The sequence below is a fragment of the Oreochromis niloticus genome, linkage group LG17, assembly GCF_001858045.2.
Source record: "Oreochromis niloticus isolate F11D_XX linkage group LG17, O_niloticus_UMD_NMBU, whole genome shotgun sequence".
In the NCBI taxonomy this organism is placed as follows: domain Eukaryota; kingdom Metazoa; phylum Chordata; class Actinopteri; order Cichliformes; family Cichlidae; genus Oreochromis; species Oreochromis niloticus.
Genome location: NC_031981.2, coordinates 3,301,506 through 3,324,959, shown reverse-complemented (window position 1 = coordinate 3,324,959; position 23,454 = coordinate 3,301,506). Strand labels below are relative to the sequence as shown.

General features: G+C 41.4%; 1 protein-coding gene across 2 annotated transcripts in view; it reads left to right on the top strand.

Annotated features, from left to right (window-relative positions):
- Nucleotides 1–23,454, top strand: part of syn3 (synapsin III) — a 129,486-nt gene that overhangs the window by 96,700 nt on the left and 9,332 nt on the right. For both annotated transcript variants that reach the window (XM_005451810.4, XM_019346992.2), the window contains exons 7-10: nt 11,385–11,447; nt 17,355–17,497; nt 18,160–18,234; nt 18,490–18,592. In XM_005451810.4, coding sequence (XP_005451867.1) covers nt 11,385–11,447; nt 17,355–17,497; nt 18,160–18,234; nt 18,490–18,592 — 384 coding nt within the window. The remainder of the gene's footprint in view (nt 1–11,384; nt 11,448–17,354; nt 17,498–18,159; nt 18,235–18,489; nt 18,593–23,454) is intronic.

Genomic DNA, 23,454 nt, shown 5'->3' with positions numbered 1-23,454 from the left:
ATGTGGGATCTAATATATCTTTTTATCTAAAGGAATACTCTGTCAGCTCTAAATATTTCATAACATTTGCATGAAGTTGAAGGCCTTTATCTTGAGAAAGAGCCCAGCAGCAAACATTTCTTCCTGTCCTTAAACACTTGCCTATGGTGACAAAGCAGGTGGCTTGACCACCAGAAGATGCCACCAGCCATTTCCATCACTACTCCATCAGCACTTTAGTGCTAGGAAGCATCCACCCCGGAAACTCGGGCTTGTTTTCCAGACAGCTGCCTCCCTCATGGAAATACACCAGGACAGACCCTAATGGAAGCCAGATGAGTTTAAATTCCACAACAATAATTACCACGCTGCATTAAATGGCTTTTACTGTACACACTTTAACACAATGGACATCTGCCACAGTTTTGGGCGGATGTTTGTCCAGGAAGTTGCTATGACAACTTTTTGAAGTCTGCTCTAGTGATGGATCCTGGAACTACTGCATGTGTCATGATTATGTCACTCTTGCTTTGGGGGCATGTGTAAAATTTGTTCTGAAGATTTATAGTCTGAGTGAGGAAAATGGCTGACTGCTGTTCCAAGTACTTGAAAGAAATTTTAGGAGGTCTTAGATACAAATTAGGACTTTAACTTTGAAAGTCCTCGTTGTAAAAAGTAATTGTAACAAACAGGGACAGTTTCACTAAGAAATGATACCAGATAAGGACCTGTTGACATTATTTTGAACAGCAGTATCAGATATGAACAGTTTAGTATTTTGGTAATTTTTAGGGGAAATGTACATCTTGTATCTGTCCACTCTATACAGTATATATAACTAAAATCATGCGATGAGTTAGCTTAGCTTAGCTGCAAAAATAATTGTAACAAACAGGGACAGTTTCACTAAGAAATGATACCAGATATGGACCTGTTGACATTATTTTGAACAGGAGTATCAGATATGAACAGTTTAATATTTTAGTAATTTTCTGTCTGTCCACTTTAAATATGTAGCGAAAACCAGTAGGTTAGCTTAACTTAGCAAAGAGGCTGGTTACAGTGGTAAACAGCTAGGCTGTCTTTATCCAAAAATAACAAAATTCTGTGTCCTAGCACCTCTTAAGTAAGTTAACACTTTGTGACTTGTTTAACACCTAAAAATTACTTTTTACAGCCTAACACGGTGTGCTGAACCATTTATCTCTACTTGCAAACAAAAGAGTTTTAAAGTAGAGACACGACTTATTGAAAAATGTTGACTAAACAAAGATCAAGTACAACTTCTGAAATACTTTCAGAGGGCAATAACAAATATCTTAAAGTGACAATAAAGCTCATCACTCAAACTGAGTATGAGCTCTAATTCAGTTATTGGATGCTGCTCTTTATAACTGTAAAATGTTGCTTCACCTGTAGCCATAATATAAATACTAACCCTTGATTCTCTAAATTGTATGCATTTGGATTCAACCCCTGGTCTTACCAGATGATTAAAATCTAGACTTGTACCCACCGTCGTTGTTTAAAGCACCTTATGTCGTCCCCGCGGGGTTCTGGTCTAATAAATGTTTATTTCCACTGGCCACCTATCCACTTAATATTGCTCCAAAGCAAATTTACGCTCCTGCTTTCATTTAAAACACACAGGTTTACACGGAGCAGTTTCAAAGGGTTCCATTCCTGTCAGGTGTATGAATTCAGTCAGTAACTTAGCAGGGACCTAGCGTGATAAACATTACTGGCCTCTTGAGGCTCCCTTAGTCCCCAGGCAGAGTTTTGATGTGGGCGAGCTGTCTTTGGTCTCAGTGCGGTCAGACTCTTGAAAAGGATTCTGGGTCGGGGTCCCCCCTGCTCTCGTCGTCTGCCTAAACCATTGTGCCTCATGTCTTCTCCTTGATGTGGCAGCTTTGAGTGGCCATAATAAAAATTAAGACATCATAAATGCAGGATGGATGCACCATGTGTTTTCCTTTATAATGCATGAGCCCCTAGTGAGAGGTTTAACTCCCGCTGCAACTCAAGCAACTGAACCCTTCTCTGCAAGGTTTTCATTGTGTAGTGTGTGTCTGTGTGTGTTTGTGTGTCACACTGACAGACCGCAAGTAATTCACTGTGGCGCAGAAGACAACTGTTGGTGGGTTGGTTGACTATAGAGGTTGACTTACTGCTGCTATAATAAATAGTTTTGGCATTAGCAATGGATGAAAGGATTTTATAAGGCTTTTCAGCATCTTTTTGTGTTGTGTTTATTCTGAAAGCTGAAAACTTGCCGGCATTTATTTGTGATTAATCCTGAGATTGATTTGCCAGTTTGAATTTGTCACTTCGCTGGGACAAATGAATATGTTTCCACTGGATACAGTCCTGCCCTCCAGTCACAGATGGAAGCGTTCAACATGTCACATGGATTTGTTTTGAAGTTAGGAAGGCATGATTCACCTCAGACACCAACCTGAGGAACAGTCCCGGCTGACTCACACAAGCTTTGCATACAGCTATGCGGAGGGGGCGGTGAGGTTGGCGGATGGGTTTCCCTGAAGTATTTCTACCATGTGCCACCTCCGATCGTCTGCCACTTTTACTGTAACTCGAGGGGAGCCTGTGTGTTCCCAAAGAAGGACCTAGACTGGTAAAATCACCCACCGTATAATTAGCTTTTTTAGCATGTGACTTCTTAACATCTTTACCACACTGGATGCCTTTTACAGACTGCTGGGAACAAAAGGCTGAATGGTGAAGCTGAAGTTTCAGACCAACATTTCCACATCGGACAGCTCCGAGACGCTGACGGCCACCGAGGTTTTTTCTTTTCGAAGAAGGAAACTTGTTTTGTCATACTCTCTCCTTAAAAATATCAATCACTGTCAAGTAAAGACTTTTCCCATAAAATAGACTCCCTTATGTCTGAGGAAAAGCTTACCGCCACAGTTTAAACCAGTCACTCCTTTTTATAGCTGAAATATTCAGAATACAATTAAAGTTTTCACTCCAGCTCTCAAATAGAAATGAGACAGTGCTTTGCAAAGAATTTCAATTCTGCTTTCCAAACCTTTTAAAATTTAAACCCAAGTGTCATTAAATGTGTTTTATTTAGAGACTTTAAACATGACAAAACAGACATGACTTAAGCTCACAAATATGACTTCTAGTCCTGTTAGTGAGCAAGCTAACTGACAGCCGTTGACCTTGCTTGCTCACAGAGCTTTTATCCTGCTCAACCGCTTTGCTAATGAAGCGCTGCACAATAGCTTTGATAACAAGAAGCCAGAGGGGAGACCAAAACTGAAAATAAAGAGTATATCCATCCATCCATCCATCCATCCATTCATCTTCATCCGCTTTACCCGAGGCCGGGTCGTGGGGGCAGCAGCCTAAGCAGAGAAGCCCAGACCTCCCTCTCCCCAGCCACCTCCTCCGGCTTATCCGGGGGAACACCAAGGCGTTCCCAGGCCAGCCGAGAGATATAATCTCTCCAGCGTGTCCTGGGTCTGCCCCGGGGCCTCCTCCCGGTGGGACATGCCCGGAACACCTCACCCAGGAGGCGCCCAGGAGGCATCCTTGTCAGATGCCCGAACCACCTCAACTGGCTCCTTTCGATGTGGAGGAGCAGCGGCTCTACTCTGAGCCCCTCCCGGATGGCCGAACTTCTCACCCTATCTCTAAGGGAGAGGCCAGCCACCCTTCGGAGGAAGCTCATTTCTGCCGCTTGTATCCGCGATCTCGTTCTTTCGGTCACTACCCACAGCTCGTGGCCATAGGTGAGGGTAGGGACGTAGATCGACCGGTAAATTGAGAGCTTCGCTTTTACACTCAGCTCCCTCTTCACCACGATGGACCGGTGCAGCGTCCGCATCACTGCAGCCGCAGCACCAATCCATCTGTCGATCTCCGGCTCCCTTCTCCCATCACTCGCGAACAAGACCCTGAGATACTTGAACTCCTCCACTTGGGGCAGGAACTCATCCCCGACCCGGAGTGGGCACTCCACCCTTTTCCGGCTGAGAACCATGGCCTCAGATTTGGAGGTGCTGATCCTCATTCCTGCTGCTTCACACTCGGCTGTGAACCGTTCCAGTGCGAGCTGGAGGCCTTCACCTGATGAAGTCAACAGAACCACATCATCCGCAAAAAGCAGAGATGAGATTCTGAGGCCACCGAAGTGAAAGCCCTCCGCCACTTGGCTGCGCCTAGAAATCCTGTCCATAAAAATTATGAACAGAACCGGTGACAAAGGGCAGCCCTGGCGGAGCCCATCACCCACCGAGAACGAGTCCGACTTATTGCCGGCAATGCAAACCAAACTCTTGCAATGGTTGTATAGGGATCGAATGGCCCATAGCAATGGGCCAGACACCCCATACTCCTGCAACACCTCCCACAGGACACCCCGAGGGACACGGTCGAATGCCTTCTCCAAGTCCACAAAACACATGTAGACTGGTTGGGCAAACTCCCATGCACCCTCAAGTATCCTTGAGAGGATAAAGAGCTGGTCCAGTGTTCCACGACCAGGACGAAAACTGCATTGTTCCTCCTGTATCCGAAGTTCTACTAGCGGACGAACTCTCCTTTCCAGCACCCTGGCATAGACTTTCCCAGGGAGGCTGAGGAGTGTGATCCCCCTGTAGTTGGAACACACCCTCCGGTCTCCCTTCTTAAAGATGGGGACCACCACCCCGGTCTGCCACTCCAGGGGTACTGCCCCTGATCTCCACGCAACATTGTAGAGGCGTGTCAACCAGGACAGCCCTACAACGTCCAGAGCCTTCAGGAACTCGGGGCGGACCTCATCAACACCAGGGGCTCTGCCACCAAGGAGTTGTTTAACTGCCTCAGTGACCTCGCCCACGGAAATTGGCGGGTCATTCCCCTCATCCCCAGACTCTGCTTCCTCCTCGGAAGACGTGTCAGTGGGATTAAGGAGGTCCTCGAAGTATTCCTTCCACCGCCTGACAATTTTCTCAGTCGACGTCAGCAGGGCTCCGCCAGCACTATACACAGTGCAGGTAGAGCACCGCTTTCCCCTCCTGAGACGCCTGACGGTTTGCCAGAATCTCTTCGAAGCAGTCCGAAAGTCTTTTTCCATGGCCTCTCCGAACTCCTCCCACACCCGAGTTTTTGCTTCAGCCACTGCCCGAGCCGCATTCCGCTTGGCCTGTCGATACCTGTCGGCTGCCTCCAGAGTCCCACAGGCTAACCAAGCCCGATAGGACTCCTTCTTCAGCCTGGTGGCTCCCTTCACCTCTGGTGTCCACCATTTGGTTTGGGGATTACCACCACAGCAGGCACCAACCACCTTGCGGCCGCAGCTCAATGCAGCAGCTTCAGCGATGGAGACGCTGAACATGGTCCATTCGGACTCAATGTCCGCAGTCTCCCTCGGAATGCTGTTGAAGCTCTGCCGGAGGTGTGCGTTGAAGATCTCGCGGACTGGGGCCTCTGCTAGACGTTCCCAGCACACCCCCACTACGCGTTTAGGTGCACCGAGTATATATTGATTTAAATGCTGTGTTAGGTTTAAAGTGTAGGGAAGCTATGGCACGGCTAAGTTAGTTTGACTTAGACTTCTGTAGCTACGATTGCTGTAAAGGTATGCAGAAGCATCTTTGATGGCACAACATGTGGAACCTTGAAGCAGCAGAAGACTGCATCAGGTGCCACATCTGTCACTCGCAAGAATTTGGCTCAAACACCATGAACATCCATCACAGATCCATCCTTACTTATATCAACAGTTCAGGCTGGTGTTGTAGTGGTGTGGGTGTTTTTTTGGCTCACTTTAGCCCCCCATAGCACCAACTAAGTATCATTTAAACACCACAGCGTACCTAAGGACTGTTCCTGACCCTTTATCATCTCTTTATGAACACACATGTTCTAATGGCTGCTTTCAGCAGGATAACACACCATGCCATAAGAGCAAATCATTTGAAACAGCTTGAACAGGTCAATGAGTTCACTGTACTCCAACCAATTAAGAACCTTTCAGATGTGCTGAAACAGGAGATTCCAGGAGACAAATCTGCAGCAACTGTGTGACGCTGGCATGTCAGCATAGACAAGAATCTGTGAGGAGTGTTTTCAGCCCTGCTGGATCTCTGATGTGATGAATTAAAACTGTTCTAAACAAAATGGGGAAGCAAGCTCTATCAAATAAAGTGGCCAGTGAGTGTATACCAGACTTCTTCTTTCCTTGTTACAGTCATTTCAGGAAGAGTTACTGCTGTTCTGCATTTATTAGCTGTTTTAATTCAGCTTTAGCAATTGTTGGACCTGAACAGAGCAGCACAGGAGCCCCACTGACATCTAATCTTATACTCGTGTTAATGCAGAACTAGAGCAAGTTTAAATATTATAAACAGGGTCAGCCACTAGCATGGGCTTTGTGTAAATTTAGCACACTTTTTCTTTTAAGTTGAAATCAAAGTATTATGCATCAACCTGCCAAAAGCATGTAATGCAAGACTTGAAATGTAAAATATTGAGACCGTCTTTCACTTGAATATGCCTGTCATGTTATCCCTACAGATGACACACAGTGACATCCTTGGTCAAATGACTCTTCACATAGTTCCTGGATGTCTAAATTTGATAGTTTTGGCAATCAGTCTTAATCTTTGTCTAGCTGATATTGGAATTTCAGCTGAGCTGTTTTTGTGGTCAGTGAAGAAACAAGGAGATAATAGCGAGGCCTCGTCAGTTTGTTGGGAAGCACAGGATGTGGTCTTCTCATCTTGACAAGTCTGCCGTCATCGCCATGCAAATGGGAATGACTGGAAGCAATGTGTCCAGACAGAGTGGGTGGCTGCGGCCCTTTCCACCCTGAACAGCAGATAAATAGACACCCACACTCTACTGCTACTGCTGGGCTCTTCTCAGACACTTGTTGAACCTCAGGCATCTTATCATTTGTCATGTGACGCACACATGTAACCGCTGTACAAGTTTGGAACTCCTGACTGCTCTCATGCTTCCCACAGTCTTTAAAACAAAGAAAAAACACAGGTCTGATTTAGATGTCAGCTCCGTTTCTGCTAATTAAGAGAGTTAGGACAAATTATGCATTAGAACAACTTGTTGAATCTTGTTGAAGGATGTGGAGGTGTTGAGTTATGCAGCAGTAGATTTGCAAGACAAGCAGAAAGATCCTTGGCCAGATAGAAGCATAAGTGAAATTTTAACACCACAAGAAATTCATTCCAGCTCAGTGTAGTGTGAACACTTTTTAGTTATGTTATGGTCTCAGATGTGCTGTTCTGTAATTTAGGGATATGCAATGCTTTTGCACAAAACTAAAGTGGTGACATGGCTTTACACAATAAGGTTCTTCGAAATCACACAGTAAAGCTCTGATATTAACTGATCTTGATAGTACATATTGATAAAGCAGGTTCCCCAATGGGGTTTGTAATCACCAGGATTTAATGTGGGTATAAATCATAGACTGTATATAAAAGATGACCATTCCCATTGCAGGACATGAGCATGTTTAGATGGGAGGAGTGACAATGAAATGCTAGCTAGCTTGGATAGAGAAAGGTGTATTTTAATCTGAAAGCCAGTTTTAGCGAGTGCTTCAAAAAAAGCTTAAAAACAAAATTTCTTTTGTGCACCCGTAAACACATCAATCTTGATGCAACTATACCCTACAACAGGGATGGGCAACTCCAGGCCTCGAGGGCCGGTGTCCTGCAGGTTTTAGATCTCACCCTGAGTCAACACACCTGAATCAAATGATTAGTTCATTACCAGGCCTCTAGAGAACTACATGTTGAGGAGGTCATTTAGCCATTTAAATCAGCTGTGTTGGATCAAGGACACATCTAAAACCTGCAGGACACTGGCCCTCGTGGCCTGGAGTTGCCTACCCCTCCCCTAGAACATGTACTGTTTTATCATTTTGTCATCTGTTGTTTGTCATCTGAATGTAACCAAAATTTTTAAAAAAGAAAAACATCTTGTATCAAATAAGACTTGAAAATATCCAAAATAAACTCCAAACCTATAAGGAAAGTTGCTTATGTCATGGTCAGAGGGAGCTGACTGTTTGTTTGAGTGAATAGTAGGACCCAAATGCAGACATGGTAGGAGATGGAACTTAGTTCTAAACAAAAAGCGAGCTGTTTGTTTGGCTGAGAAAACGTCAATACAAAAACAAAGCAAGAGCGAACAGGGTAAACACTAACCTGAAACCTAAACTGGGAAATAACTAAATAACTATGAAAACTGTGACGAGAGACAAGGACATGAAACCGAACAGGTACGTGCGAATATGGAACTATGAAAGAAACCGAACATGAACCTGATCAGTACGAAGAACTCTGAGACATGACGTCGCTAGACATGTAAACAAAGACTGAAAGAAAACACAGACTAAATACACACAGGAAGTGATCAGGGGAATTGGAAACACATGGGGAGTACAGCTGGCTAGAATGACATCATGACACCGCAGGGAAGAGTAACACTAAGCACAATGAACATAGAAACAAGACTTTCAAAATAAAACAGGAACATAATGGGATGCAGACATGAAACGTGACAGGTTAAAGACACGAACCAACAAGGGAGACTTAAACACAGGAGTGATGACACAAAAGCATCTAATACACAAAGAACTAAAACTGAGCAACCTTGGAGCTTAAGATGACAGAATGAACTTAAACATAAACAATGAATATCGGAATACAGGGAAATTCAAAACACTGGATCACATGACCCAGGACCGTGACAGTTTACTGCTGTCATAAATGAAGTGAGACATTATATTTATCTTTTAGATGTAAACCTGAAGAAGTCCAGTTTCTTTCCTTCTGAGCTCCTTGGACTTTTTATGGCTAGATGTCTTTTTTTAACCAGAAGAGGTGATTGGAAGTAATACAGGTTTAGAAGCACTTTTACTTTTCAGTCCTGGAGGCACCATCCATCTTTTATGTACAGTCTGTGCTTTGAAGGCAGCTTGAAATCTGTGCGATATTGATGGATTTCACAACTATTTATTTAAAAAAAGAGGCAAAAGCAAGATTTGATTTCATGAAACTGTGGAGGCTGATGACTTAAACCTTGTTACCATAGTTACATTTCAGTCCATGACTCTAAGGCACAGATATAGGCTTTTATATACTGTCTTGCTGTGTTACATTTGACTTTTTAGATTTACGTTTTTCCAGTTTGTGTATTCCTCCTCCCTTACATAATGCCTAGTTAAGTTAAGTAGTTGGACTACAAAGAGAACCTCATTCTGCAGCCTTGCCTCCCTCCTTTATTCTGGCACTTGTAAAGTGATAATGGAGTCAGTTAGAGTACACTTTATCTTGGCAGTGTGTCAGACAGGCCTGTACTGTCAAAACCTGTCAGCAGAAGCGGCGTTCACAGCCTCGAGCAGCTCCGTGTCCGTTCAAGCCTCGAAACGAGTTGACAGCAGCATTAGGATGTGCAGTCACATGACTGCCGGGGAGGCCCTGGATCAAATGATAGCAGCTGTTTGGGCGTATCCTTCCTCCTGGCAGGCCTGATCTTACATTTCAGTGTATGATCTGGCCTGGTGCCCGTGCCCTCAACATCTTCATTTACAGTGTTTATTTAAGCTTCACCTGTTGGTATTCACATCCATAAGCACAGTGTACGCAGTATTTATCTAGATGCATTTGTGAAAATGGGAAATACACGAAGGCTTTTCGACTATGGAAAACTTGACTTTGAATAGAATTGTATGTTTCTGAGTTTTTTCTAAATTGAAAAATTCAAATAATGGTATTCTCTATTACAGCTGCTGTAAACGTGACCTTGAGACTTCTCGTCTAAGTAGGCGTCGCTGCCTGAGAGCTATTTCACGCAAGAGTGGGAAAAGTGCTCATGAAACTGGAAAAGTCCCTCTTCAGACTGCATCCCGTTTACAATCATATCAGCAAATTGATCAAGGGCGTTTAAACCACGTTTGAAGTAATTTGTTGATATTTCATCCATTTCAGTTGCGTAAACTATGAGAAAGAGTGTGTTTGCGGTCTGTCGGGTTTGTCCAAACCCATTCCAATGAGCTGTGGTCTTCCCTCCAGCTTCCCAGAACGTTGGTGTTTTGTGTAATAAACCCACACATTCTTCTGTCTCCTCCTCATCCCTCCTAAACTGGGCAGCTTTAGGTTCAGTAGGAATGGCACGGGAGCCAGGGCGTTATTTTACAAGACGGATCTGGATACTGGATGTATACATCCAAGACAGTTGCAAAGGAAATAGCTGTCTGCTTTGAGTAGTGTCTCAGTGTGGCGTTTACCACACGTCTGTCTTACTGTATATATAAAAAGGGAGAGTGCAAAGTGCAGTTCTGTTCTTTTTCAAGCATTTAGGACACTCCCCGACCTTATTCTTATATATTATATCAGGGATTTACATAAAAAAGCAAGAAAATAGATGTCACAGTTGTTGTTTGTGTTGACAGTTTTCAATAATGACACTCAGTAGATCCGTAGAACTAGACAAGAATACATTTCAGATGTTAAAGAGCTAAATATTTTTCTCATAAATCATAACTGCTGCTGCCAGAAGCGTAGCAGCTGTATTTGGTGATGATACAGTTCATGAGTGTTATGTTACAGTGACTGTGTAAAAGGTCATGGAACATTAAGCAGACTACTGAAAAAGAAAATATGTATTTGACCTTTGACTTTGTCACTGGCGTAACATCCAAGTCCTTGGATGTTTTCACTGTTGTGCTTTTTAGACCATTTTCAGGCCGTAAATCAAAAGCAGATACATTTTGTTCGGGTCATTTGTGCAGATGGAAACACGGTAATTGCACTCTGGTGCAAAACAATCACACCAAGACCCTTTGCAGGAGATGGCTTCAGTTGTACTTCTGTCATTTTAATGTGCAGCACTTTGCTCAGGTCTGTTTAAAGTACTAGATAAATCAGTTTGAAGTGTGAGCTACAGTAAACGCCTTCCCGTAGTCAGGTATTGTTTGAACTCCGACACCACAGATGTTCACCCTGGATTTACTTTTTTTCTTCCACAATAACCAGACAAAATCTTCTCACATGGTTTGTTGTGCCGGAGTAAGTGAAGCGAAAGCTGCGAAAACATCTTTAGCGTGATGTCGGGGTGCGAAGATATCTGATTTTCACATCACATCGTGTCACACATCAAATTATTGTGGTCAAAATAATGTGCAGTAACTATATTATTGCATTATCTATGAAACAAGTATAGCAGTAATGGTAACAAATGACTTTGTTTCTGTCTTTGTTGAGAGTGAGAGCTTGGCGGTCAGACGAGGTGCAGAGGCACACAGAAAGAACAGTTACACATTATGATATTATCATATATGCATCGTTGACACTGTATTGATCGTTTTAAATTATACAGTTATTGTGAAACCCCACTGTTATGTTTTTGTTTTTTTACAGGTCACAAGTCCATCCTTCCCTGTGGTTGTGAAGATGGGCCACGCCCACGCCGGCATGGGAAAGGTGAGTCTCTCACAATTTGTACATGAATCCACTCTTTTATCTTCAAGCATATATTACACTTCAAGCTGCAGAGATGAAAATGAAAATTTCCCTCTGATTACAAAAACAGTTTGGATTTGGTGTTAAGATGAAACAAGGGCGCTTGTGTGTGTGTGTGTGTGTGTGTGTGTCTAATTTCAGAGGGAATAATCAGAGATTTCAATTGACTCATTTTAGGGTGGAGCCTTTAATTATGAAACCCGAGGCAAGGCTCTCCCTTCTTTTCCCTCTCCATCCTCGCCTCTCAGGCTTTATGCAGTCACCCAGAAGTTAAATGATACAGCAAATAAAATGTAAACTGGTCCATATCAGTTTAAAGAACTATTAAAATTAATACCAGCTGCTCCAGGACATAGTAACATCATTTTGACCTGCTGTCACCTGGATCTGGAACAAAACCTGAAGCCCATTTCAACCACTAAGCTACATCAGCTAACATTTTTGACTATATTTAGACAACAAATAAAAACAAGCTGACACTTTATAAGTCAAAGCCTTCAGTCCCCACATTATCAGAACAGGTTGGCCTTTTGCTATATTTCAGTTAAAGTGTGTTTTTAATCTGCATCACTGATTTGTGTCATTAAATCATCTCTTCGTCTTCTTTCTGCTGCAGCAGCGAAGGTCTCATGTCGCAGCTAACCAAACCAGCCACACCTCTGTGTGAGCGCACTGTAACATCATGACAACAACAACACTGGAGTTAAACCTGCTGTCATTCAGTCCTGTACTGTTGTTAAAATAGACAAGTTAGGAAAATATACCATTTGAGGACAATTCCAGAAAATAATACTAAAATATGCTATTTTTAAAAGGGTCTAAACTCGCCTATGAGATGGAATTTAAATTATATATAATATGCATGTCAGGTTTTTCTTTTTTTATTTTACACACAAGCAGCTCAGTAGCTCAGATTTTCTCTTTTACCAGGTCAGACACTCTCACACACACACACATACACACACATCCAAGTTGTCTATATTCCATATATGCAAATTAAACATGATACTATTGGACATCTTCGGTTGGTCTGAGGTTCAGACAGGAGGTTTGAAGCCTAAACTTCTGTCTGTTCTAGTTTTTACAGACTTGCAGCATCTCTGTCAGGGTTCAAATCGGCCACAGTAGCCAAGTTGCTCTCACAGTAAAGTTGTAAAGTGAGTAATGTGTTCCTGGGGTCAAACTAAGTTGATATCTAAGTGTTAACCTGGTGGACAAACAGTTTTACTGCTTTGTTACACAATAGCCTGACTAACAATTTCCAACCATTTACCGTGATTGCTGCATATAAATAACCTGACTGATGCTAATCATCTCTGCTAAATACATAATGAGAAATGAACTGTGGTTATTTTTTAATTTGCGTATGTAATTTATTTATTTCAAGACATGGAGTCACACTCTTGACACAATGACATAATTCACACATTTAGTCTCTCCCCTTTCTCTCGTATTTAAATATACAAGGAGCGACACTTTCTTTATGTCTTTTTCCCTCGTCTGTGGGCTTGGTTTCCTGTTCAGGAGCCAGACATGCTATAGAATTTCCCATGAGCCTCATGGGGAACATGGAAAGTCCGTTCAGACGAAGATCTTGCTTAGCCCCTCAGACCTCACAGAACTCAGAGAATGAATATGCAGGATTTAGCTCACTGCAGTTTTATTTGCTTTTGAGAGAAAAACCCGTCGAGGTGGAGCAAAGAAATTAAATGTGCCAGCAACTCTCATATAGTGATTACAAATAATGCTAAATTAGAACTTAAACACACTACATGTAGTACTCTACACTTTTGATATTACCATTGCTAATACATTTTGCTGTGAGGCTAGGTTCATTTTGTCTTTTTTTTTGCTAACTTCTCAAACATATTATGCATATGCTGTATAATATATAATTGCTGAGGTTGTTCACCTTATGACCTAATTGATTTCAGACATTTACTGGAATTGATGGCGATTTAGTTCATTAGATAACAATAGAAAATTCTACAGCTCAAAGTAATATTATCATATTTTTTTTGTTGGGTTGTCAGAGGCAGTCTCTATGGATGAAACACACATCAATGAGATCAGTTAAGGACAAATCATGTTGATATTAGTGTGGTATTGTTACCTGTAACTAATAGCAAAGTTTGTATATATTTTTATCTGATTGCACTTTACATATTAAAATGTAATTACACACTTTGCCTTTTTCATTTGACAAACATAACAACAGCAGTAGAAGAGTAAGCCTTTCTACTCAACTTTCCCATTACACTATTAGAGCAGCAGGCCTCTGTAATGAAGGTGGTATGTCATGTTATCTGGACACTAACCACCAGTTTCACCACCAGGCACAGCTCTGCATTTCTGTGCCAGTGCTTCACCTTTTCCGGCTTACCTTCTGTTTCTGTCTGCATCATTGCAGTTTGTTTAGTTACTCAGAGGAATTGCGTAAGTCTCTGGACAGGTTTGTGTGCCTAAAGCTCACAACTGGACCAGTTCCTTGTGGTCAGCTTCTGCTTTTGCTACCATGACGTACTCTTTTAGTCACATTGCTGTAGTCAGTGGATTTTGTTATTTTAGCTTCTGGTCTTTTCGTGTTTCTATAAGAAACACTGACTGTATTATTTAATTACATGCACCTTTAGTGTTTTTACAGTTTGTCACAGTTGCATTTTGAAATCTGTGAACACAAAACCCAGTTTTTCAATCTGTAATCACTGTATGTCTACTATTCTACACACAGTGCTTTTAGAGAGCCTTTTGCTAATGTAGGAGTTACCTGTTCTGAGTGTCGTGATCACAGAGTTTCTTTATGTGGGGTTGTTCTGTTTAGCTTATCGTCTTTTAAAGTACAAGGACATGATCTTTCACAGCTGCTTGTATTTTATCTGAAATGCACTGTTGGTCTTCCTCTTCTTGCCTTCTGCTGCCTCTTCATCTTCCTCATCCTCCTCATCCACCAACTCTTACCCCACACACGTGCGTCTCATTGTTACTATCTGTTTTGTGGTATCGGTCTTCAACTCACCATGGTGCCTGTGCGCCCTGACGTGGCGTACGCTGGTCTGATCACTTCATTAGCAAGTGTGAAAAATGGTGCATTGTTATGTGTAAGCACTGAAATCTGCCACCTGTGCTTACCCTTACGCAACACAAGTAGAGAACTGAATGAATGTGAGCTTATTTAGAGTTTTGCGGAAAGGGTAAAATAATATCTGCAAATCATGTCCTAAAAGAATGTACGTTCAGTACGTTCAGCATGTTGGTTCTCATAGCAAAGAGTGGAATTCAGTGTTTTAGCAATTTAAAGAAACTCTAATATAAACTAGGAGAAAGCTTGATAAATAAAATACAAGATATTTTTAGTGTATGCTTTAAAAAGAATAATACACACACACACATACTATGCATATTTTCCTTTATATATTAAGCACTGAATTTATTACCTACAAAGCACATTCTCTAGGTTTTCAGGTTTTCCTATCAAGCCTCACTTGTCCTGGTTTGACTGGATGCTAATGATAGCGAATGTTAGATAATCTGAGCAGACATAATATAATGACGCTGCATTTGATTAAGGTGGAGACAGTTTCTAGCTACAATTCTGCAAACTGGAATTGAGACCAACTTTGAAGGAGAATTTGTTTCCAGTTTGTGTCACAGCTTCACAAGTTTGGCTGCCACTTAGTTAGTCAGTTAGCAAACGTTTGCAGACATGTCTGTGTCTTCCTTGCAAACTACAGGTGACCACAGCGGTCTGCTAGTGACCAAAGCGATTTAAAAAAAAAATGTTTTTTGGTGCAGCACTCTCTTTGTGACCAGTTTCACCTAGCAACAGCAAGCAACCTCCAAGAACCCCCAACCACTCAGGGAATAGACATTTTTAACACCCAACAACAGTTAAACAAGATTTTGGTTACTTCTTCGTCTTTTCTAATTAGCTATTCATGACTATAAACACAGTTTAACCCAATCTTGTCTAGACTTAAACATGTTCATTCTTTTAATACAGTACACCCGCTAATAAAAAGCACAAGCACCCTGTACTTGTATTTAAGCGAAAGTCCTGGAATAAAATGTGCTTAAAGCTAACAGAAAAGCTAACAGCACACAGTCAAAATCCATAATTTCCTTAATGAGCAGCATGTGGTACAAGTGTTTCAAACAAGGCATTAGTTGTGTTGCTGTTTTCTAAAATCTGATATGGATCCCAAGGATATGCTCTAAGACAAATACAGTCATGTTTTTCTAACTCTGTTGGCTTATTTGAAGATATTTCATAGTCTGCCTTGTAAGCTCATTTTAGAAACTCACTGATTTAGCGTCAGCGACATATGTGGGTTTTGACAAGCACACTCATTATGTAATCACCCATCAAAGTGACAACACTGTTTATGTGACCACATTCACCATCAAAGCTGCCCACCCGTCTTTAAAAAATTAAAATTTACTTTTATTGTTTTGGTGTCATTGGTGTCACTCTTTTCGGATTTTCCTTATTTCTTTTCCTATTGACGTTTTTTGTGTGTGTGTTCATTTTCTGAAGGTGGGTTGCATCATTTGAAAACAAAAAAAATCTCCTTGGGATTTCTTTGTTCCACCCAGACAACTTGTCCTTAGTTTTTACTAGTTTTGGGGATTTTAAAGTGCATTAAAGTTAAACTCTTATAAACACACAATTAAACTGTTGCCTAAGACCTCACAAATTGTTGCATGTAGACACAAGTGTCTTGTGCCTTGCCTTTTCAGAACCTCTTTTATCTCTCTTTGAAGCACATTACAAAGAAATAGGAGTGTGGGCTAACCCATTGTCAGACATTTCAAAAGTAATACTAATGCCATGGCAACAAACTGAACCAATCCGACACTACGTTTGCTGGGTTTTTTATAAACTAAAATTGACCATAAAGTGAGGCAACCCTGTCGATGTATATAAAGGGACTTCTTGACTCATGGATATGCAACTGTTTAGTCTACAGAATCATGTAAAGCTTTCTATATATTACCATTTGTGGAAAACTTAGTGTCCCAATGTAAACACAGAAACAGACTTTGTTTGTGGTACATACCATTTCAGTGTGGAAAATGGTTGCCTTTAGATGTGCTAAGTTCAGCTGAACATATATTTGAAGAACAGAAAAACAGAAGACGAAACCCCCGAGGAAAACATCAACCTCCTGTTTTCCTTATCTGGTTTGTGCTTTATCATGACGGAAGTGCAATGTTCCCATCACTTCCTCCGTGATGGTACTAGTGAGAGGGATGGTGATGAGTGAGCGGATGCTCTGGACCGACTCGTTTGGTGCCTCAGACAAGAAAACTCGTAGCTGCACAATAACGTTGGCGATTGATGGGACTGTCTGTTAGGATGCCCAGTTTCCCATTGAAAGCGCACCTCATTAATCTTTGTATCAACATAAATTACAATAATACCACTCAACAAGAAACATCAGAGTAAGTCTTCTAAAAAATATATGAGAGCCTTAGTTTCCTACAAATGGCCCTCAGTGGTAATTATCACTGGAGGAAAATATTTGTTTCCTCCGTATTTTACGCTGTCACACCTCATTGTTACCTAATAATCTCACGGTGAAATTGAAAAATGGCTTTTAATTATATGATATAAACATGTTGTGTGTCGATAGGCTCCCATTGCATCATTTCCCTCTTAGTCTGCGTCTGCAGTCTACTGTTTAATAACTGGGAAAGAGGTGACGTAGTTTCAACGCCGCCCCCGGCAATGTTTCCATACATGGACCCCTCATTATTCAGCTTGTGTACAAGTGTGAAATTCCTGTGGGATTTTAAAGCAGCCGCTGCCAGTTTCAGCAGCGTCCTTTGTAATTAGCTGCCCACTAACAAGTGGCGTCTCTCCTGCAGATTAAAGTCGAAAACCAACAGGACTTCCAGGACATCACCAGCGTGGTGGCTCTGGCAGGGACGTACGCCACCACCGAGCCCTACATCCAGTCCAAGTACGATATCAGGATCCAGAAGATCGGCAGCAACTACAAAGCTTACATGTAAGGTGTTTTTTATTGGCTTGCTGCAACCAACTTCTGGTGGCTGTTGGTGGCATTGCAGGTGAATTTGATGGCAAAATTTTTAAGCATTTTAGTAGGTCAATGGTAGCAAAGCATGTGGAGCCAGTGGGAAATGAAGGCCTCTCATAAAGTATCATCTATAGAATAAACAGTTTAACCAATAATGGCAAATTATATGTTAAAGTAGCACTTTTCTTAGATTCCAGGCAGTTTTTAGCATTAATGCCTTTATTTTCATGGCCTCATGCCCCAACTCCACCCATTTGGAAGCCAGAGACATTCCTGTCAGCCAAGGATATTACAACAAAGAATTTGAGCTGAGCCTTTCAGCTTTCAAGACTGTATCTGAACAATTGCTCAACCGAAATCAGAGAGGGGGGGCAAAGTAGCCAAGCCTTATCTCATCGTATTTTTTTCCCTGCCCTTACCATTAAACTGTGTGTTTGATTGACTTTCACACAAACATTATCTAGGTGTGGATTAAAATGGTCATCACTGATGAACTGTCGATAGCTTCCCCCTTGAGGTTTGTTCCTTCAGCCACACAACCAAAGGTTGGGAGCGATTAACTGTTGCTGGAGCATTTTAGCTCGTGTTTTGCAGACATATTAATTCATTTCCTGGTGCCCCCCCCCTTTCAGGAGAACATCCATTTCTGGTAACTGGAAGGCCAACACGGGCTCTGCCATGTTGGAACAGATCGCAATGACTGACAGGTGAGCTGGTTCAGAGATTCTCTTGGAAAAATGCAGATCTGTTTATACAGTTAAGTACGCTGAATCGTTCACACATCTGTGTTCAGTTGAATACACTGGCACTACTTTTAAGCATGAATCTGATTATCTCATTGTCCAAAAGTCTTGGAAGCTTTTACTGACATTTATAGCTGTTAAGTCCCTTCTTCCTTTAATGATATCTGTGGTGATTATTGGGTCTTTGAACAGTCAGTTGTTTGCGTCCCTGTGCTTCAGATATCGTATGTGGATAGACTCCTGCGCTGAGATGTTTGGGGGCCTAGACATCTGTGCTGTGAAGGCCGTGCATGGAAAAGACGGGAACGACTATATTATCGAGGTCAGTGTGTTTTCATCTACAGCTCCAGGAAGAGTTTCAGGAAACAGGGGCTGAAACTTGCTCTTAGTATTTCATTGCATTAGAGTGTATTTTAGATAAATAAGATCTGTCATGTTTCATGAGAATATTGCAGGACATTTGCAGTGGCCATTTCAGACATAACAGTTAACCAACAGATCACTTGTCAGCAGCATCACGAGGCTAAAGCAGTTTGTGTAAGCGTTACCTTGGATTCATTCTCTTTCCCTGCTGATAATACTTTTCATATCATGGGTGAAAGTCAACCGGGAAGGGTGTAACCAGACTTGTTGGCACATGATCTTCACAGCCTTGAAAGAACGATTAGTCTGCAGACCAAACACAGGCAGCTGAATGAAAACAACATCAGGAGTCAGCGGTTGACTCACTTCATCTTCTAATCCAGTCTGTTTGTTTGAGTCTGCTGGTAAAGTTTGGCATTGGAAGTGTAGCTTGCAGTTTGTAGACAAATAAAACTGTCATGGCGTGACTTGACGCAACCAGTTTGGTTAGAGGTTTGGGCTTTCAATGTGATGAGCGTGGCAGTAACTGTGCCTGGGACGGGGTTTCCACTGGGGCCACTAGAGGTTCACTGTTCTGTATCATCACAGCATATAACATATGTTACACATAAGCATGGTTTAGGTGCAGTCTGCGGTTTTTTAGGTCGTTTAAGAGGGGGCAAAAAAAGAACGTGGAACTCATAAATATACATCGATTAGTGTGTAATTAGCTATTGTCTGAATGCAGGTGCCTCATGTGGGTCCTGTGTGAAAATTTCAGAACATATCTTTACTTGTTCAGATTCATGAGACTCACCTTGATCATCTGGGTTTTTAAAGTGCACTTATAGCACTTTATACTATTTTGCATTCACATGCCAATAGATGCATCAGAGAGCAACCTGGGGTTCGTATCATGCATGCACCCTGCAGACAGTATCATGCATGCAGACTGGAACAGCCAGGGATGGAAAATGCAATCTGACATGGCAAAGGTTAGCATAGCATCAAATCTATGTTGCTATCATTGTCTATTAGATTAGTTAGATAAATTATTGTTGGTCATTCACATAATTTTTGTACTTTTTTTTCAATAATAACATGAAAATTAGACTTATTATTATTCATTTATTTAGAATATGTGTTATAGGGCTTTATGGGTCAACTCACTTTATTTATCACTATTAAATAAAGAAAATCATTTAATAATTACACACACATGCCATCTCCAGCAGCCTCACAGGTCTCACAGCCCCAACATAAGCTTCCCTGGAACTCGCACTTTCTGTCTTACTTTTGTGCCTTTCCAATAATTTGTTGTAATGCTTATTGAATCTAATCAAGGTTGTCAGTTTATTTATTTCTTTTTTATATATTTGATTTCTGTCCTTTTTAAAAATATCTGTTTATATAAAATTGTAAATGCGTTACCCAGAAATGCACATTTTCCTTTAATAATTATTCCCAGGGGCAAAGCAAGAGACAAATAGTTGTGTCCAATCAGTTTTGTTTTTAGAGCAGCTTCCTATGCCTTCATGTCTGAGGAAATGAGCCAGTCTGGACATCTGAAATGCCCAAACTTAGGATCAGAGCATGACATCACTCTGGTGACTATTTATGTGCTGGGAGAGAGCGGTTGTGAGAAAGCAAAAAAGACCTCAAACTATCTCAGGAAGTATCTATCAGCTCCCCAGGGGCGTGTAGTCTCAGCACTAGGCTGCTACGACAGAGAAACCCATGACACAGTCAAGTAGCAATGTTTCATGACAAGCATTACTTCCTCCTCCTTTACTCCAACCCTAGATGGAATTTAATTAAGTGCGACGTTGAAGAGCTGTCGGCCCGTCACAGTCAGAAGCTGTTTTCTTTCTTTCTGTTTTTTGCGTCAGAACAAAGACAGCAGCCGTAACACCTCCTCACCCTAATGAAAAGTAATGAGCTACTCAGAAGCACTCCATTAACACATTACTGCAGCTGGTATCAACATGAGGCAAACTCCAGCTTGTGTCACTTCACCGGAAAATGTATAGATAATAGGGGTGCAGTATTGTTATGTAACATGACACAGTGCACCACAGCGTTTGACCAAATGACATGACAGAAAGTATTTTATATACACAGCTGATCCGACAGGATGTGTCAGCCATATGACATGAAGTAGAATGACAGTGCTGGTGTAGTCAGCGTCAGTTAGTCCATCTCTTTGGGTAAGACTGCGAAGATTGTTGCAGACCAATCAAAACACGTCCCATAGCAACGGCACTCCCCAATGGCAGAAGCCTCACCACACCACAAAAGTGTGGTTTGAGTAACACAACAACGACCAAACACTCAATGAATGCCAGATCCCAGCGCAGCTGTGCATCCATGGGACGCACTAAGTCTAATGAGGCTTCCCATCCCACAACCCACAGGACCCAAAAGACCCACCGTCAGATTTTGGTTGCGCGTCCCCAAAGGACACTTGCTGAAGTCCCTGTCATCCTATGACCCGTCTGAGTTGTTTTCACAGCACTCGGGGAACCTACAAAATAGCAGGCACATAATACTATAAAGAAATTGCAGTTTTATTTAATATAGCACATGTAAATTCAACAGGCTTTACATAAAAGATAAAAATGTAAAAGCTTGTAGGTCTGTGACGCCTTAAGGCAAGAAAAACAACAAAACTTTCTAATCCTTTGAGATTATTAGTTTAAAAAAAAGTTTTTTAAAAAAGTTAAAAAGTTATGAAGAGCAAAGCTGTCAAAAAAAAGATTTTGTACAAATGTAACAAAATAAATATGATTACAATGTCAAACGTAATATTTTTCTACTGGTCCACGAAAAAAACAATTTGTTTGGTATTTTTAAATATGAATATACTTCATACAATTATTATATTATACTTGTATGTGACATATGTATTTGAATTCGATATTAATATAAATCTGCAAAAAAATGTTAGCAAAACTTAAAGGGCTAATGTTATGCCTAAAAACGATTAGAACATTATTGGCCTAATCGTACGAAAATATCATTATATTATAGATTCAGCCATCAGGAGTGACTTTATCTGTTGACAGAGATATTTTAGATATTGTAACTTCAAGCTAGCAAATGAGAACAGCACACATGTTGCTATCTTGAAGCTAAAGTTGTTTTCCCAGAAATGGATGACCCTCTGGCCAGCCCTGAACTTCAACTGCACCATAATTTTCAACGAGCACATTTCACTTTTGCTCTGTAAACATTTGCCATGCAGCCCGTTATTGTCCAGAAAACACAAAACTTTGCTGCTTAGTAAAAGTACAGGACAACACCTCTGTGTTCCAGTGGTGAAAGAACTACAGCAGATCCAGTCTTCTGTTAGATGACTCTGTATCCTAATAAATCAGCAGGGTGGATCCTGCTTTAGCTTGCCACCGCACGCCATTTGAAGTGGGGCCTGGCGGTCTTTTACCAGGCCTGCATTCAGTCCCCTGTGGTAATGACTCAACTGGCCAAAACACCGTGCCACACCCGACCTCGCCGCCAAATCCTAGCCAAGAAGCTGGGTACACACAAAAAAGGGGGAGCTTTAAAGGGTTCTTTAGTTTGGGAAGTGGTTCTGTGCAGAACAGAGAGATCCCAAACAGCTGTGAAAAACAAAGAAAATGAGTGGAAAAGACGAATAGTTTGGATGTCCTCAGTTTGTTATAGGCGTTCTTAGAGGCTCTTTTAAATAAAGCTTTTGATTTGCTTTCAATGTTTTTGCATCAAATGTGGATTTTTTAATCCATTTAGATTGTGCTTACAGAGGACGACATAAAAACAGATCTTCTGTTGTTTTAGTCATTATCACTGACAGATTGTTCCATGCCTCAACAATTAGCTTTTTACAGAAAGTTTTTGCAGCGTGTAGCAAGCCCACAAAACAAACAGCCCAATAAAGGTATGTAAAAAAAGCTTTAAATGAATAAGAAATAAAATAGATTAATTTAAACCTACAACTGCCTTTGGATGCCTCTGTCGTTTACTTAATCTTCCTTGCTAGCTGTAGTTTCAGTCCGAGTTTCTGTAGAGCAGTGCACTCTTGGTTTCTTGTATTACGCAAAGAAAACATTAAATAAATCTTACACTTTGGTCCGTAGTTTGCTGTACCAAGACGGCTTTGGTATTTTTGCCTCTGTACACCACCACAGTGGCTCTTAAATCAGATAGTTGACATGGAATTAAAATGCTTTATTTCAAAGGGTTTTACAAAAGTGTTAAATGAAGTTTTCAGGATTGATATTTTTATGCAAATCCCCCATCTTCAGAATCTCAACAAATAATTGGACAATTGACTGAAAAGCTGTTTCAGGGCGAGGTCCGGCCTGTTCTCTTGTTTTGGAGTAACCAAATCAAAAATGTACCCTTTTAAATTATTTACATAGTTGGGAGAAGCAACTTCACCATAGCTCTCAAGCCAAGAACACACGCAAGGAGTAACCACTGGTTACACTCTTAGACAGTATAAAACATGAAGTTAGCCATAGTTTCTGGTCCTGGTCCTGTTTTGGAGCCTCGAGTTGAACATTTCCCCGTTGCCATCTTTGCAACATAGAAAACGCTGATGATCAGACGGTGAAACTGGCGAACGGCTTGTTATTGAAAGTCATTAGCCGGCGACGTGTCGCTTCCATACCATAACTAATCCTCAAAATTTGAAAAGAACCAAAATTTACAAAAAGACTTGATTTTTCTGTTCAATATGGCCCAAAACAAGTGAACGAGCCAGCAGGAAAGTGTTTACAGACAGAAAGCCATTTCTTCTTTTTGCAGCCATTGCGATCACCATATGATAACCTTAAACAGATTGCAGGTCTTAGACGCCAAGTT